At 41.2% G+C, this 17,828-nt stretch overlaps 1 protein-coding gene across 3 annotated transcripts in view; it reads right to left on the reverse strand.

Annotated features, from left to right (window-relative positions):
• Nucleotides 1–17,828, reverse strand: part of GATAD2B (GATA zinc finger domain containing 2B) — an 85,953-nt gene that overhangs the window by 42,360 nt on the left and 25,765 nt on the right. Inside the window, exon 1 of one of the 3 annotated variants that reach the window (XM_086693184.1) lies at nt 9,887–9,906. The exons of 1 other annotated variant lie outside the window; for it this stretch is intronic. Coding sequence is in view for 1 of the 2 variants with exons in the window: in XM_086693182.1 (XP_086549308.1) it covers nt 1,934–1,986 (53 nt within the window). In the remaining variant the exon portion in view is untranslated. Of the gene's footprint in view, nt 1–1,933; nt 5,095–9,886; nt 9,907–17,828 lie in introns of those variants that run through there. One more of the 3 variants, XM_086693182.1, reaches the window with a different exon arrangement.

Consider the following 17,828-nt stretch of genomic DNA (forward strand, 5'->3'; position numbering starts at 1 on the left):
GACCAAGCGCATCGATGTGGATGTCTATTAGCAATTGTCCATTAAGAGGAGATTTAGATAACACAGAATCAAAAGAGACCACGCTACTCTCCCAATAGGATAGAAACACAACATATCTGACTCTAAAGTGCTTATTATACTAACGATATCTGGCAAACTGGAAATAAATCTGGCCAACCAGAGAAAACAATCTGACACAACTACAAAGATGCTGGCAGATTACTGCAAATATTCCTAAAGCTGCTGCAAAAGCATCAAGCTTAAAGAAAGGAGCTGGGGTTCAAAGAAAAGTACAATTCCCTTTTATCAACTTCCTGCTGAGGCAAGACTCACTTCTCCAAATTAAAGCAGCAAGAATTACATACATATATGACATTGAATTAGAAACTGTCTTAGCTCTTCTTAGGTAGAACAGCATGGATCCGACTATTTAAAACTACAAACGACACCCAAACTCGTTTTTTTTTTTTAAAGATTTTATTTTTAAGTAATCTCTACTCAACACGGAGCTCAAACTCACAACCCTGAAATCAAGAATCACATGCTCCTCCAACTAAGCCAGCCAGGCGCACTCCACTACGTGGTTTTGTTTTGTTTTGTTTCTGCTTTCTGTTTTTATTTTGTTTTTGCATTTGCTTATTGTCGGTTTTCTCCCTCCACTGAATTTTAAAGTCTGTGGAGTGAAAGACTGGTCTACATTATTCACTGCTACGTCACCTACTGTCAGGTAAGTTAAAAATCCCCCAAAAGGGAGGCCTGGGTGGCTCAGTTGGTTAAGCGTATAACTCGATTTTGGCTCAGGTCGTGTTCTCACAGTTTGTGGGATCGAGCCCCACATAAGGCTCTGCATTGTCAGGGCAGAGCCTGCTTAGGATTCTCTCTCCATCTTTCTCTCTGCCCCTTCCCCGCTCACTCGCGGGCGCACGCGCGCTCGCTCTCCCCCCGCCTCCCCCCAAAAAAACACTGAAAAGAAAAAAAGAAAAAGAACTGCTGGGGATGGGGACTAGCAGTAGTGTTTTAACAAGCCCTCCTGGTGACTATGTACGTTAAAGCATGCGAACCACTGTCCTGGGCATCAGCAGAAAAGTTCATGTCAGAGAAACTCGATTCCTGAGCTTACCACATGAAGCAATACAGCAACAAGAACCTACACGAAAGAGATACTTTGTATCTTGTTTGAGCCATCCTATTTGGGGGGGGGGGGGGGTCTTTGTTGCAGTTATCATGCACACTCTCCTGGCTCACAAAACTTTTTGGTCTCAGGATCCCTTTAAGAGGACACTTAAAAATCAGTGGCTCCAGGGGCGCCTGGGTGGCTCAGCCAGTTGAGCTCAGGTCATGATCTTGCAGTTCGTGGGTTCAAGTCCCGCATCGGGCTCTGTGCTGACAGCTCGGAGCCTGGAGCCTACTTCGGATCTGTCTGTCTGTCTGTCTGTCTGTCTCTCTCTCTCTCTCTCTGTCTCTCTGCCCCTCCCCCACTCATGCGCGCGCTCGCTCTCTCTCTCTCTCTCTCTCTCTCTCTCTGTCAAAAATACACAGTATTTTTGTACAGCCCGGAACCTGCTTCGGATTCTGTGTCTCCCCCTCTCTCTCTGCCCCTCCCCCACTTGTGCTCTGTCTCTGTCTCTCAAAAATAAATAAATGTAAAAAAAAAAAAAAATCAGTGGCTCCAAAGAGATTCTGCTTGTGGCTAGAGCTATCAACAGTCACTATATTAGCAATTAAAACAGAATTTTAAAAATGTTAGTTCATTAAAAAAAAAAAAAGCCCACATTCCAAGTTAACGTGAGTGACATACCCTTTATAAGAAAAAACAACAACTATTTTCTCAAAAAAGAGAACAGTACAGTGAGAAGAGTGGCACTGTTTCACATTTTTTGCAAATCTCATTAATGTCTGGCTTCATTAACCCCAGACAGCTGGGTTCCCATACCTGCTTCCACATTCAGTCTGCAGCCCGACACTGCTCTTGTGGATCTCCAACATCTCTCCTCCTAACTGTGACAGTTTTTATTCTTTCTTCACATTCACACTTTTGCAGCCAGCCCTTTTGTAAAATGTCCCCAAATTTGGGTTAACATGATGTTTTCTCATTAGATTGAAGTTACGTATTTTTGACAAAAATAGCACAAAAGCAATACTGTACCCTTCTCAGTGTATCCTCTCAGCAAGCACATGATGTCAACATGTTGCATTATGATGATGTTAACTGTAATCACTTGATGGAGGTGGGGTCTGACAGGTTTCTCCACTGAACGTTACTCTGAAGAGATACTCTGAGGCTACACAAAATCTCATTTTGCATCCAACTTCCACCGACTAACTTTAGCATTCACAGACAATTCTTGCCTGTAACAATTATTAGTATCTGCCTAATGTTTCCATCATTCCTTCTATGTTTATTAATTTGAATTTTACTATAATACATGGCTGTCTCGTATTTATTTATTCAAATATTTATTTGCAGCACCATGGGCTTAGGGATATTTATTTCATCCCATGGGTTATAATCTGTTACTATCATTACTTATTTTGTTCTTCAAATTGTCCCAGATCCGGTGTTGAAAGCTCCTTCAAGTTGGTACACCATTTTGTTTGTTTGTTTTAGCATTTCATTCTCTTCTGGTAGCCACGTCATGTTTCAGGTCCAAAGGACGTTTTTCCTTTGCCCTGAGTCACTTCTCCAAGGAACTCAACTTTCTTCCCCCAGACAACAGCATTTAGAAAACAAGACCTGGTGTCACATGTGCTCATTGCTATGGTGGCGTAACTGCTTCCAAGTCCTCTCAGAAAAAGGAAATCCGTGTACACGCACAAGCACACACACATCTATTTCTATCTCTGTATGTGCACACGTGTACATGAACAGGTGTATAAATTAAAACTTACGAGTTCATACTGATACCAGAGAAGGGTATTCTAGCAATCTTTTCAAATGATCAGAACTGTGGATTCCTTCGTCTTTGATATACTCAAAGCTCGATAGATGCAGACAAAGGACTTGAACAAGAAGATATATTAATGGCTAATAAGCACATGCAAACATCATTAGTTATTAGAGAAATGCAAATTAAGACCACAATGAGGTACCAACTCACACCCATTAAGATGGCTGTAATAAAAAGGGCAGGAAATAGTAAGCGTTGAGGATGTGGAGAAACTGGAATCCTAGAACTGTACATTGCTGGTAGGAACATAAAATGGTACAGTTGCTTTGGAAAATGGCTTGGTGGTTCTTCAAAAAGTTAGAATTATCACATGACTCAGCAACTCCATTTATATAGGTAAATATCCAAAAGAACTGAAAACAGGGATTCGGTCAAAAACGTATAGAAAAATGTGTATAGCAGTAATATTTACAGTAGCCAAAAAGGTGGAAAAAACTGTAATGTCCATCAACTGATGCACGGGCAAGCCAAATGTGGTATATTCCTGAAGTGGAATGTTACTCAGATGTGAAAAGGAATAAAGTACTGATAAACACTACAACATGAATGAACCTCAAGAACATGCTACGTGAAAGGAACCAGACACGAAAGGTCACATGTGTCCTAGGATTCCATGGGTGTAAAATATCCAGAACAGATACTCCATCAAGATAGGAAGCACATTAGTGGTTGCCAGATGCTGAGGGAAGGAGAAATGGGTAGTGATGGCTTAGTGGGTACAGGTTTCCTTTTGGGGTGATGAAACTGTTGTGGGATTTGATTTAGGTGGTAGTTGCCCAACACTGCAACTGTGTTAAATGCCACTGAATCATACAAGTTAAAAAGGTTAATTCTATGTTATGTGACTTTTACCTCAATTAACAAAACCGTTTCCAAGGGTTAGTTGCAATTTGAAATCTGAAACCTTATCAATGAACTTTTCACACTGTAACATTAAAATCCATTGGTCCATCTTATCTCACACTTTGAATAGATCTTTTACCCACACGTGATTTTGTTACATCATGCATTTGTCATTTGGAAAAATTCTGGTCCACTAAGTCATTACATTTCAAGTGCTGACATATTTCATTATACAATATAAAAACGAATCATACTGGGTAATGTCACCACTGATCTCATCATAAAAGTAAGTTCTGAGCTGTCAAACTCTGGTTTAATTTTTATTCTACTTTTATCACCGGGCACAAATATAATCAAGTTGTTCTTGTAAGTTTTCAAGAATGTCTGTCAAATACCCAAGTCTACAGACCACAGTGCGTTGATTATTCTTTCATCAAGTAGGAACGGTTCTATGAAGAAAGCAGCTAGTTAGCCTGCGACTCGACTGTCCTTTTCCTTGAGACCACTGTAGTTCAGTACACAGCAAAAGTGCTTCATGAGCATTTCCCACCTTATCACACAAAATATTCAAAAGCCATGTTCTGAAAGGTCCAGATAAAGTTAAGTTTATTTCCACTCCATCAAAATACTCTTCAAGTGAAACTGCATCTTTCTTTTTAAACTGCAAGTTTAAACTGTACAGCAGTGAAGAATACAATGAACATTAGTATAGTTTCGTGCCACTGCTCCGATTCATGCAAAGGCACCAGCAGTTTTACTGACCACTGCTTCTGGATCATCAGTGCAAATGTCAACACAGTGAAAAAGGCAAAATCAAACAAACAAACAAAAAAAGCCTTTGTATTACTAGAAAACAGTTTTGATCTCAAGACTCTCCAAAACGCTCTCAGGAATCCCAAGGAATCCACAGACCACACTCTGACAACTAATACACATGTTTAATAAAGAAACCTACCAATTCATGTATTTTCCAGATTTTTAAAAATGTAAGCTCTATGCCCAACGTGGGGCTCAAACTCACAACCCCAAGGTCAAGAGTTGCATGTTCCACCAACTGAGCCAGCCCGGCGCCCCTATCTTCCAGGTTCAATGCAAACTACTTGGTGGCAAAGCCTTCTTGTCTGTACTCTAATACCACCACATGAAATGCCCCAATACTATTACCTAACCAACTCCAAACGTTACTTTCCTTTACCTTAATTCACATCAGCTATGTCAACGTATCTTCCTTCTGCTATCCGCCAGGCTACAAAATCCCATACCAAAAACCCACTCCTTCTAGTTCATTTAAGTTTAGTCAATTTTAATTACCTCCCTTTGGATTTCTAGAACTTCCTTCCTGGCTCACTTTTCTAGGAAAAGTGATCTAGACCTAGACCACGGGTCTGCAAGCTTCTTCTGTCAAGGGCCAGATAATAAATACTTAATTTAATTTATTCATTAAATTTTTTTTTTAATGTTTACTTATGAGAGACAGATAAAGAGCATGGGGAGGGGTGGAGAGAAAGAGGGAGACACACAATTGGAAGCAAGCTCCGTGCTCCAAGCTGTCAGCACAGATTCCCACCTGGGGCTCGTACTCAACCCACGAGATCATGACCTGAGCCGAAGTCGGATGCTTAATCATCGACTGAGCCACTCAGGCTCCGCTTTAAAAAAATTTTTTTAATGTTTATTTATTTTTGAGAGAGAGAGAGAGAGAGACAGAGAGAGAGCGTGCAGAGGGGAGGGGCAGAGAAAGAGAGGGAGACACAGAATCCAAAACAGACTCCAGGCTCTGAGTTGTCAGCACGGAGCTTGACGTGGGGCTCAAACTCATGAACCAAGAGATCAGGACCTGAGTCGAAGTTGGACACTTAACCCACTGAGCCCCTCAGGCACCCCAGATAGTAAATATTTTACAGACTTTGTGGGCCATCTATTCAATTCCATTGTTGTAAGGAAATATGTGTGGCTGTGTTCCAATAAAACTTTATTTACAAAAACAATCAGTAGTTTGCTGACTTCTGATCTAAACTCTTCCAACGTGTAGGTCGATAAACCCACTCTTAATCAAAATACATCACGAAAATAAAAAGTAGCGGTAGCCACAGACTGGCTAAAAGAAACTAGTAAGAGCACTGAAAACAGCAGTAAACCCAACAGACAGAATATCAGTAACAGTTGTTAACATTCACTGAGCTCTTATTGGCTAAGCTCTAAAGTGCTTTATAATACCTTATCTCATTTAAGCCCTTTATAGGAGAGTTTTAAATTTTAATAATTATCCTTTTACAGAAAACAGATAAACTACATAACTTTCCAAGGTCTCACAGTCTGTAAATAGTTAAGCCTAATTCAAACACAAAGGTCTCTCTTACTTCAATCGCCATTTTTTTTTTTCCTTTTTAACATTGATTTATTTTTGAGAGACAGAGAGAGAGAGAGCATGGGCAGGGGAGGGGGAGAGAGAGAGAGAGAGGGAGACACAGTATCTGAAGCAGGCTCCAGTCTCTGAGCTCTTTGTTAGCACAGAGCCCGATGCAGGGTTCAAACCCACTATGCAAGACCATGACCTGAGCTGAAGTCGGATGCTCAACTGACTGAGCCAAGGTCCATATTCTTAATCATCATATTATGTAGTATCTATCTATATTGGCATTTTTGGTTTTTTGATCCAAACTGGTAAGACAGTTATTCTGAATAAGAACGCAAAGACAGTTGCTATTTACTTGCTCTTACAGCGTTTCTTCTGTTTCACTGAGTTTACCACATTAACTGCGTTACCACATTAACTACCACATTAACTTCACTGAATGCAAGAACTTAGGTGATCCAGCTTTAGGTGACAGTGTTCAGTTACTGCACACCAAGGATCATAAAGGCCTCTATGCTTAAATATGACAAGTTAGGGTGTGTTGCCTAAAAGCCTAATGAATAGGAGGTAAGCAATCCTCCCCCCCACCCTCTTATAATAAGTCAGAGTAAAATAATAATAGTTATGCTAGCACATAGTATAATAAATCAGTACAAGAGTTCTGACATATAAAGAAAATTCTGCCAGACATCACTTAAAACAAGTGATAGAGACAGAGATGGTCAAAGGACAGATTCCACGCATCCTTCAAAACGACTCTTCATCCACTCCTAAACAATAACTAGGGCCTATGAGAAGAAACACAAAGTCTGTCCATTAATAGAATGTATTAACTTATGCCTCACTGATTATAACTACCTAATCGTAAGATTATCCCTACTAATCTGCTTCCAGGCACCAGGAAAAAAGTTAGAAATAAAAGGCTGCAAAAGATCTTTTTTAAAACCTATCGGTCCAATAAGCAAGCATCACAATACAGACAGAATCTTAGAGATGATGGTAAGGGGTGAAATAAACTTTACATCTTCAGTTCTCTTTATATTTAATATAAACCAATGTAAGAGGTAAACATAACACCACACATACACACATGTAAAATGGTTATTCCCCATGGAAAAAAAACATTACCAAATAGAATTTAAAAATAGCATCAACTTAAAAAGGTAATTATTATTTCTAAGAACCAGGGAATCTCACAACTCTGAATCTTTGGTCTCGAGGTTTGAGCTAGGCTGGTCTGATACTGTTTTGTCTCCCAGGATTCAACAGACTGGGAAACAATCTCCCTTAACTCATTTATAAAGGAAAAGAAAAAGAGTGGCCCCAGCTATCTGGGGGGGATATAACTGGGGGCAGCCTAGGAAATGAGCTCAGGCCAGCTGCTCTGGTAAATCCCACCCAGCAACCCTTAAAGAAAGTATAACCTCAGGGCGCCTGGGTGGCTCAGTCTGTTAAGCATCCCCATCCGACTTCGACTCAGGTCAATGATCTCCCGGTTGAGCCCCACATCGGGCTCTCTGCTCTCAGTGTGGAGACTGCTTTGGATCATCTGTCTCTGTCTTGCTGCCCTTCCCCTGTTTGTGTTCTCTCTCTCAAAAAATAAACATTAAAAGATAAGACACAAAAAAGTATAACCTCATATGCACGTCTTTTTGTGTTTTTGAATGTTTATTATTTTGATTTTGAGAAAGAGAGAGAGAGACAGAGTGTGAGCAGGGTAGGGCCAGAAAGAGAGGGAGACACAGAATCTGAAGCAGGCTCCAGGCTCTGAGCTGTCAGCACAGAGCCCAACGCGGGGCTCGAACTCATAAGCTGTGAGATCATGACCTGAGCCGAAGTCAGACACTTAATCGACTGGGCCACCCAGACACCCCCCTTTTTTTGTTTTTTAATTTTTGTTTAATGTATTATTTTTTTTTTTTTTGAGACAGTGTCGGGGAGGAGCAGAGAGAGAGGGAGACACAGATCAGAGTGCACCTCTTAACACTTGCACCAAAATTCATATGCCAAAGGGAAAAATATACATATACTCAAAGATTGTTGGATGTAAAAATGTGGCAAGAGTACAAATTCATAGGCTATAACAAAAAGACTGAATTAAGGAGCTTCCTCTAGACTGCAACCTGACAAACCTTATTATAGGATAAAGTACTTCAAAAGCTTCCTCCCATTCCAAACTCTCCCTACTTGATTATTGCATATCAGCACCATTATTCTGAATGGTCAGATAAGAAATAAAAATAAACTCACATAAAACAACTGTAACAGCATGTCCCTCTTTTATTCATTAATACACTTTATTTCACACTCCACCTAACACAAGAGCCGCTTCATGTATGTATCACAGCCAGGAAGCACATAAAGAGAAACTGAGAAAAAAGACACCAGGGTAAATTGGTGGTAAATTGAAATATAATTTCTAAATGAATGTTGAGCTCCTAATAACCAATGAAACATACAATCATTCCAAGTGGATCTCTAAACTGCAACACTTGCAAAGTCTGGAAGCTTAGATTTTTTTCCTTCTTTCCATGTGCTACCTCACTTTCCTTTTGTATAACTCTAACTCCGCAACACATGGCAGGGGAGAACACTGCATTTTTATAATACACTAAATAGAACAATAATAAGAAATAAAAGAGGAAATGGGGGGGGGGGTTGCTCAAAGGAGTAGTTAGCCGATATTATTTGCTCTATTATATGGCTTTTTGTGTCTCCTAAGAGCACCCCCATGGCCATCCACTCCTGGACCCTCGGCAATCTGGAATGATTAGAAACATCTTTTTTTGGGGGGGGGGGGAGGTATCTTAACAAATTACAGCTGTTAAATCCAGGCAGCATCTCTCTTTTAGGGACCCTTCTTCATTGAGCAGGCACACCTCTATATGGAGGCAGGAAAACAGATGCGGAAAAGACTGCTTCACCTCCCAGAAGAGTTACTAGCTCCACTAGGAACACAGTCACTGTCACTCGGACAGAGAAGCTCCCTCTCATTTTGCCACAACAAAAAAATCTAATTTTATTTAAAGACAGCAAGGAAAAAAGTGTGTGTGTGTGTGTGTGTGTGTGTGTGTGTGTGTGTATCAAACGGGTATTTTTCTTGCTCTAAACCGTCCCCTTTTCCTTGTCCATCGGCCCAAGTAAGCAGAGATGACGCAGACTTCCTTATATAATAGCCTGTGATTTCCTAGGCTGCAGGCCTCTCCCTTTGTGTTCTGTACACACTTACACACGCGAGCGCGCGCACATTCTCACTGCTTTGCAGCCGCTGGCGTGATGCCAGCACTCAGTCAGCTGGCTGACTCCATTCACAGAGCAGGGTTGAAGCTGACATGGAAAAGGGGGGGGGGGGGTAAGTAAGGGTAAGGGGGAGTAGAACCATCACTGCTACAGACAAAAGAAATTTTTTTCAAAAAGAAAGAAAAAGGAAACCTTAGCATAATATCCTTCTTATAGCTTCAGCTCAAAGAAAACTAGAAGCCAGAGACCATTACAGCAAAAGGATGAAGCAAACGACTGAGGATCCAAACCGAAAGGAGCTCTGGATGAGAAACAATTACTCCACAACAAATTGTAAAAAGCAACAGTATTTATTATTTCAATCCCATTAGAAACCTCAGCATATCACCTTCTACACACAGTCAGGAAAAGGCTGTGAAGAACTCAGAGCAATTCTGAGTTTCTGCTTTTAGATAAAGAAAAAAGGGAGGGGGGAGCAAGGACAGTGAAAAGTACTTACAGGTTTACATTTTTCTGCTCCCTCCTCTAGCTGCCAGGAAAGCTGGAGACAAGAAGGGGATGGGGGGAGGGCGGACAGAAAAAGGAGGAAAAGAAGGAATAAAAGATGGGTTCAGGTTTTTGTTTTTGTGGGGGCTTTGGGGGGAGGAGGTGGGGAGAGGCTCCCTTTCTCTTTTCTATCGTAAGAAAGGCTTTTTCTGTAGCACAGGGACGACCCCATACGTGCCAGCCCCCTTGAGAGACCTGCATAAACCCGGTCTCCAAGCGGGCACTGCCCTGCCAATCACATGGCGTACTGTTACATTAAACAAAAGAAACAGGGGGATGCTTACTTTTACCCATGATGCCTAGCGGGGGCAGAAGGGGGGGGGAACCAGTTGAAGCCGGTTTATAACCTCAGGACATGGAATTATCTCTTAATTTTTTCAAATGTCATTTGTGGTACAAAAGTCAGTTAGTCTCCCCACCCTAACTGCCCCCCATTATTCTGGCCTAGTGCCAAACTTTGCCTTCATTCATGAGAGCTAGTTTCCTCTGAAATCATGATGCTTTAACTGTTTAGCTTCCAAAGCCAACATCCAGGACAGGAAATCACAGCATCAATGACAAAACATGTTCCAAATTACAAATAAACCCGACCGCTAGTGCTAAAGAACAGACATCGGTAAGACAGGAGACGTGTTCCTTGGAGATCTGTTCCTGGAGCTGTCCCACAGGTAGGTATATGCAGATTCACACCACTCACACCACTCGGGGCAGCTGAACCCACATCTAGCACAAATCACAGCACGGTTTCCGAGCAAAGTAGTCATGACAGCACGTGTACACTCCATAAAAATGGGTTAGGTCCTTGTTACGTATTATTTTACCACAACTGAACAATGTGTAATGGTTTAGGCCTAGCCATAGTGAGGCTGCAATACTGTCTCATTTTCCTGTGTCCCAGCCTAGAACTCTTCCTCCTCAGACTCCAGCCAACGTCCCACCCACCATAAACCATTTACCACACCACCTATGTCCTTCTATAGGCTGATCAAGACTCTAGACATGTTTGAAACTTTCTCCTAATTTTCCTTTTTCTGTTCTAGAGAGACGGTCTCCAATCACTTTATAAGGAGTTTTCATCTCTCAAACGTACTCATAAAAGGTCAGAAAGTGGTGGGGAAGAAATCCCAGCAAACCAAAGAGAGGGGGAACGGCAGTAATTGTTTTAGACATGTACCGGCTGGAGGACCCTTACGCTAGGGTCTTTGTTTAAGGAAATAAGTTCTTTATAAACAGGAACAAGGAGTAACAAGGGGGAGGGGGTGTCCTTATTTTTCAATCGACCTCTCCTATCAATAAACCACCCCAAATACCTGCCTCATTTGGGCTTCTGAAACTCAAATCATAATTGTACGGACTTCCTTCAGAATCTCTCACAAAACCCTCATTTTTCCAACTGCTAAAGCTTCTAGAGTCTAGAGAATACAGAGAAAAATAATCTATGCCCTACCCAAAGATTTCAGTCTGTAAAAGAAGTTTTCCTGAGCAATCTAATATTAATTTCTGTTTTCAGAAAACAAATACTGAGCTAAATCTGAAATAGGCAGTACTGGCCACTGGCAAAAGGCATTCAATAATTTACAAACTACACAGGAAAACCCTACACTTTGCCAAGCTAAGCTTCAAGTGGATGATGTTGTAATATCTCAGTCACAGTAAGTCGTACTTAACAGAAGCCCATCAGAGGTCTCCAGATCTAGGTACTGTACTATTTTAGGAGATAAGGGAAATCATCGTGTCTGTGATAAATGGGGCCAAGAAAATAGTCCATTTTCCACTTATTCAATACATTTCCACAAGAGACAAACTATGAATTTCAAACTGAAGCTCACTAGGTTCTATGTTTAATCGTGGCAGGGAGACTGTATTTTTTCAACTTTCGTTCAGACATCATGCTCATTTAAGTCCACTGAATACACTTAACTGCATTTTATTTATTTATTTTTATTTATTTATTTATTTATTTATTTATTTTTTAACGTTTATTTATTTTTGAGACAGGGAGAGACAGCATGAATGGGGGAGGGTCAGAGAGAGAGGGAGACACAGAATTTGAAACAGGCTCCAGGCTCTGAGCTGTCAGAACAGAGTCTGATGCGGGGCTTGAACTCACGGACCGCGAGATCACGACCTGAGCCGAAGTCGGATGCTTAACCGACTGAGCCACCCAGGCGCCCCTTAACTGCATTTTAAACACTGGTCAATTTTTACCAGTCTTTGAGACAGTATGAAAGGCTTAGATACAACTAAGCAGTTGGTAGTGATTATCATTAGCACGCAGTTTAATTCTCCAACTTGACACAGGCTAAAGCAGTACACTATGTTCACCACAGTATCTCCTCTGTATACTAAATTGATTAGTAGTCTAGAGGTACCAGAGATGCTCACACATCAACAGGTATTTTTCTTCAGATCCTGGAAAATTAAGAACTATGTGGCAGCCAACACCCCTGCTTTTTTTCAGCCAAATCATTATCATCCCAAACCAAGCTGCTTATTGTGTGAGCTGAAAATTGTAAATTTTAAAATACTTCTTGGTAACTGTTATCCAAATTGTAATGCTCTGAAGAAAAAGAAAAGATCTAACATTCACTGAGAATTTTAATGCATTAAATTTAATGCACTAAATATTTATTTAATCCATACAACAAAGCAAGAAGATAGGGTCCTTTTCCTATTTTACAGATATGGAAATTAACTTGGTGAAATTAAGAAATTTGAATGAAGTCATTGACTCAGCTAACAATAGTAGATGCTGGCTCCAAAGCCCGTACTCATTCCATTACACCACGATGGCTTGAGCATTTCTTGGCCAAAACTCAAGAGCCCAATTCACTCTGCTTGCCTCATTGATCTCTACTCTAAGCCACTAGGTTAAAGAAAATATTAGCCAAATACAACTGAGGTAAAATATACATGTTCTTTGACAGGCATGTATGATTTCTTTCTTTCTTTCTTTTTTAAATTTACATCCAAGTTGGTTAAATAGTGTAATAATGATTTCAGAAGTAGAATTTAGGGATTCATCACTTACATATAATACCCAGTATTCGTCCCAACAAGCCATGTATGATTTCCACTCACAAGAAGATTTGATCCAGGACTTCTTTTTAAAGTACACAGTAAGGGGGCGCCTGGGTGGCTCAGTCGGCTGAACGTCCGACTTCGGCTCAGGTCATGATCTCACAGTCTGTGAGTTCGAGCCCTGCATCGGGCTCTGTGCTGATGGCTCAGAGCCTGGAGCCTGCTTCGGATTCTGTGTCTCCCTCTCTCTCTGCCCCTTCCCTGCTCATGCTCTGTCTCTCTCTGTCTCAAAAATAAATATAAACATTAAGAAAAAAAAATTAAAAAAAAAAAATAAAGTACACAGTAAGTCCATATAACCTAGATACGTACAAAAGACATCTGATAAATGACTGGGAAGGCCAGTTCATAAAGGGTAACCACGATACAGAAAGAAATGATTATCTGAATTCAGGAAATAAGACTTCAAATTAATTACAACTAAAAGCTTGAAGGTACTCATACAAAAGAAATATGAACTTTGTACAATCAAACGCATAAAAAAAAAAAAAAAAACCTCACCAATAATAGGAACAAATTGGCAAAAGCCATACAGTCACCATCTTTGCTCTTCACAAATTTTATAAATAACCTGCTAACTTTTTTGCGCCAATTTTAACCTACGACCTTGGACTCGGAACAAGAGGATCAAAATCAGAAGCACTGTTAAGGTTGAAAATAAAATTTATTTTTTAAAAAGCCAACCTTGGGGCGCCTGGGTGGCGCAGTCGGTTGGGCATCCGACTTCAGCCAGGTCACGATCTCGCGGTCCGTGAGTTCGAGCCCCGCGTCAGGCTCTGGGCTGATGGCTCGGAGCCTGGAGCCTGTTTCCGATTCTGTGTCTCCCTCTCTCTCTGCCCCTCCCCCGTTCATGCTCTGTCTCTCTCTGTCCCAAAAATAAATAAACGTTGAAAAAAAAATTAAAAAAAAATAAAAAATAAAAAATAAAAAGCCAACCTTAAAATTCTGTATAAAATGGACAAGCTATTTATTGGTGGCCAAGAAAAATGAGCCACAGTTTATCTACCTGTCAGTCCTCTCCTGCAAACTCTCTACAGTTCTGTTTTCAGTGGGTATAGTCTATTTGGATAAATCAGCTCATGATATTTCTTTTTTAAAATTTTTTTTCAACGTTTTTTATTTATTTTGGGGACAGAGAGAGACAGAGCATGAACGGGGGAGGGGCAGAGAGAGAGAGGGAGACACAGAATCGGAAACAGGCTCCAGGCTCTGAGCCATCAGCCCAGAGCCTGACGCGGGGCTCAAACTCACGGACTGCGAGATCGTGACCTGGCTGAAGTCGGACGCTTAACCGACTGCGCCACCCAGGCGCCCCCAGCTCATGATATTTCAAAATTACTATTACAACAACAAATCAGATTACAGAACAGCCAAAACCCCATTCATATGATCAATAAGATTCACTTTTTAAGTTAAATCCAGAAAAGCTTAGTCAAAAGAAGTTAATTGTTAGGAGATGGGAGTTCATTTCCAGATTATGTAGAAATAGTATACAATACAATCAAGCAGTACTAAAAAAACAAAAACAAAAACCCCAAAACCAAAAACCATTTTGCGGGGTGCCTCCTGGGGTGGCTCAGTCGGTTGGGTGGCTGACTTCGGCTCAGGTCATGATCTCGCTGCTCATGGGTTGGAGCCCCGTGTCTGGCTCTGTGCAGGCAGCTCGGAGCCTGGAGCCTGCTTCAGAATCCGCACCCCCCCCCCCCCCCCCCCGCTTTCTCTTGTTCTTTCTCTGTCTCTCAAAAATAAACAAACATTAAAAAAAAATTTGTTAAAAAAAACAAAACATTTTGCTTTCCCAACGTTTATTTATTTTTGGGACAGAGAGAGACAGAGCATGAACGGGCGAGGGGCAGAGAGAGAGGGAGACACAGAATCGGAAACAGGCTCCAGGCTCTGAGCCATCAGCCCAGAGCCCGACGCGGGGCTCGAACTCACGGACCGCGAGATCGTGACCTGGCTGAAGTCGGACGCTTAACCGACTGCGCCACCCAGGCGCCCCACATTTTGCTTTCCCAAATGCCTAATACACAAATTGGGAATGACATCCAAAATAATATATTGATTTTAGTTTCTAGAAACAGGTGACTTGTACTCATTGCTAAAACAGAATAATTTCTGCTTAGCGGGGGGGGGGTCAGTCTTCAATTACTTGGGGATTATAAAATAGGGACTGACTGACTGATACTGAAGTCTACCCCTAACTGGGACAATGTATCTATTAAAATTTTAGTTACAGCCAAATAAAAGCTAAGGACACTACCTTATCAAGCAGAGCACAGAGTGGGTCTTACACAGGAAGAGGAGGAAAGGGGAACAAGACTCCCTGTCCTGAGGCAGCATCTGAATTAGGAAGCACTGGTTTTCTCAGAGTAGTGTTCCTTAACAAGTCCACTCCTGGGTTCACAGGAAGCAAGATTGCTGCAGAGGTCACAAAAACCTCTACTGACTCATACTGCAAACAGGCACAAAAAACTACTGTCAAACTCTAGTCTCAATGACTTAATCACCATAAAGAAATACAGGAAGTAAATTACATCGAGTATTTCATCTCTCATGTGGCACAACATGTTTCTAAACCCCAAATTCTTTTCTATAAGGGTGGTTTATTTTCCCATCAGCACTAGGGAATTCCTTCCTCTGCCTACCCCTAGGAAACAGAAACCTGAAAATCATCTAGAACATTAAATTAGGACTTGACACCTACAAAATTATAATTCTTTTCTTCCAAAAAACAAAGCAACTTTCTAACAAGGGCCCACAAGATACCTAACTAGGAGAGTCTTGAATCCCTAACTTATTATTCTCATCTACTGGTACTCAGTGACCAGGTCTGAGAACATCTCATTTCTTAATATTCGATTGCTAAGTATTTTCATTCTCTCCTATCTGTACCTTCCCTGTATCTTTGCAGGGTCAAGTTCTTTCCAGGCCAGCCCCAAATGTTCACACCTATTTGAACAATAAAATTCTGCTTCTTTGAAAAGATAAATGAAACTGATAAACCTCCAGGCTGACTCATTAAGAAAAAGAGAGGGCCAAAATAAATAAAATCAGAAATGAAAGAGAAGTTACAGATGACACCACAGAAATACAAAGGATCGTAAGCGACCACTATGAACAATGATATGCCAGCAAACTGGATAACCTAGAAGAAACAGATAAATCCCTAGAAACACACAACCTTCCAAGACTGAAGCACAAGGAAACAGAAAATCTGAGTAGATCAAGTACAAGTAAGGAAACTGAATCCATAACTTAAAAACTCCCAAAATACGAAAGTCCACGGCACAATGGCTTCATAGGTGAAGTCGGCCAAACAGTTAAAAAAAGACTTAGTATCTACCTTTCTCAAATTACTCCAAAAAACTGAAGAGGAAGGAACACTTCCAAACTCATTTTTATGAGGCCAGCATTAACATAATACAAAAACCACACAAAGATACCACACATACACAAAAATTACAGGCCAATATCTCTGATGAATATAGATGCAAAAATTCTCAACAAAATATTAGCAAATCAAAGTCAACAATACATTAAAAAGGTTCAGGAGTACCTAGGTGGCTCAGTCGGTTGAGTGTCAGTTGAGTGACTCTTGGTTTCAGCTCAGGTCATTATCTTGTGGTTTAGTGGGTTCGAGCCTCATGTCAGGCACTGTGCTAGCAGTGGAGTCTTCCTCTCTCTCTGCCCCTCCCCCACTCACACTCTATCTCTCAGAAAATGAATAAACACTAAAAAAAAATTTTTTTTAAATGACTGTCTCAATAGATGCAGAAAAAACATTTGACAAAATTCAACATCCATTTATGATAAAAAAAAAAAAAAAATCCCAGGGTTGTGAGTTCGAGCCCCACACTGGGTATAGAGATTACCTAAAAGTAAAATCTTTTTTTTTTTTTAACGTTTATATACTTATTTTCAGAGAGAGCAAGAGCATATGCACAAGCAGAAGAGGGGAGGAAGGGAGGGAGGGGGAGGGAGGGGAGAGGGGCAGAGAGGGAGAAGGGGAGAGGGGGAGAGGGGGAGGGGGAGAGAGAGAGACAGAGAGACAGAGAGACAGAGAGACAGAGAGAGAGAGAGAGAGAGAGAATCCCAAGCAAGCTCTGCGCTGCCAGTGCAGCACAGACAGAGAGAGAGACAGAGAGAGAGAGAGAGAGAGAGACAGAAAGAGAGACAGAGAGAGAGAGAGAGAGAGAGAGAATCCCAAGCAAGCTCTGTGCTGCCAGTGCAGAGCCCAGTGCAGGGCTTGATCTCACAAACTTCATTTCACAAAATGATCATGACTTGAGCTGAAATCAAGAGTCAGACCCTTAACAGACAGACACACCCAGGTGCCCCCCAAATAAAATCTTAAGAAAACAAATCTCAACAAAGCAGGTTTAGAAGGAACACACCTCAACACATTAAGGGCCATATATGACAAACCCATAGCTAATATCATGTTCAGTGGTAAAAAGCTAAAAGCTTTTCCTCAAAGAGGAACAAGACAAGGATACCCACTCTCGCCACTTTTATTCAACATATGTGTTGGAAGTCCTAGCCACAGCAATTAGGCAAGAAAAATAAGTAAAAGACATCCAAACTCAAAAGGAAGGAGTGGGGCACCTGGGTGGCTCAGTTGGTTAAGCATCTGACTTTGGCTCAGGTCATGATTTTGGGGTTCATGGGTTTGAGTCTGCGTTGGGCTCCGTGCTGACAGCTCAGAGCCTGGAGCCTGCTTCGGATTCTGTGTCTCCCTCTTCTCTGTCCCTCCCCCATTCGTGCTCTGTTGCTCACTCACTCAGGAATAAACATTTAAAAAATTTAAAAAA

Source organism: Puma concolor, chromosome E4 (genome assembly GCF_028749965.1).
Source record: "Puma concolor isolate L17-30 chromosome E4, mPumCon1.1.hap2, whole genome shotgun sequence".
NCBI lineage: Eukaryota > Metazoa > Chordata > Mammalia > Carnivora > Felidae > Puma > Puma concolor.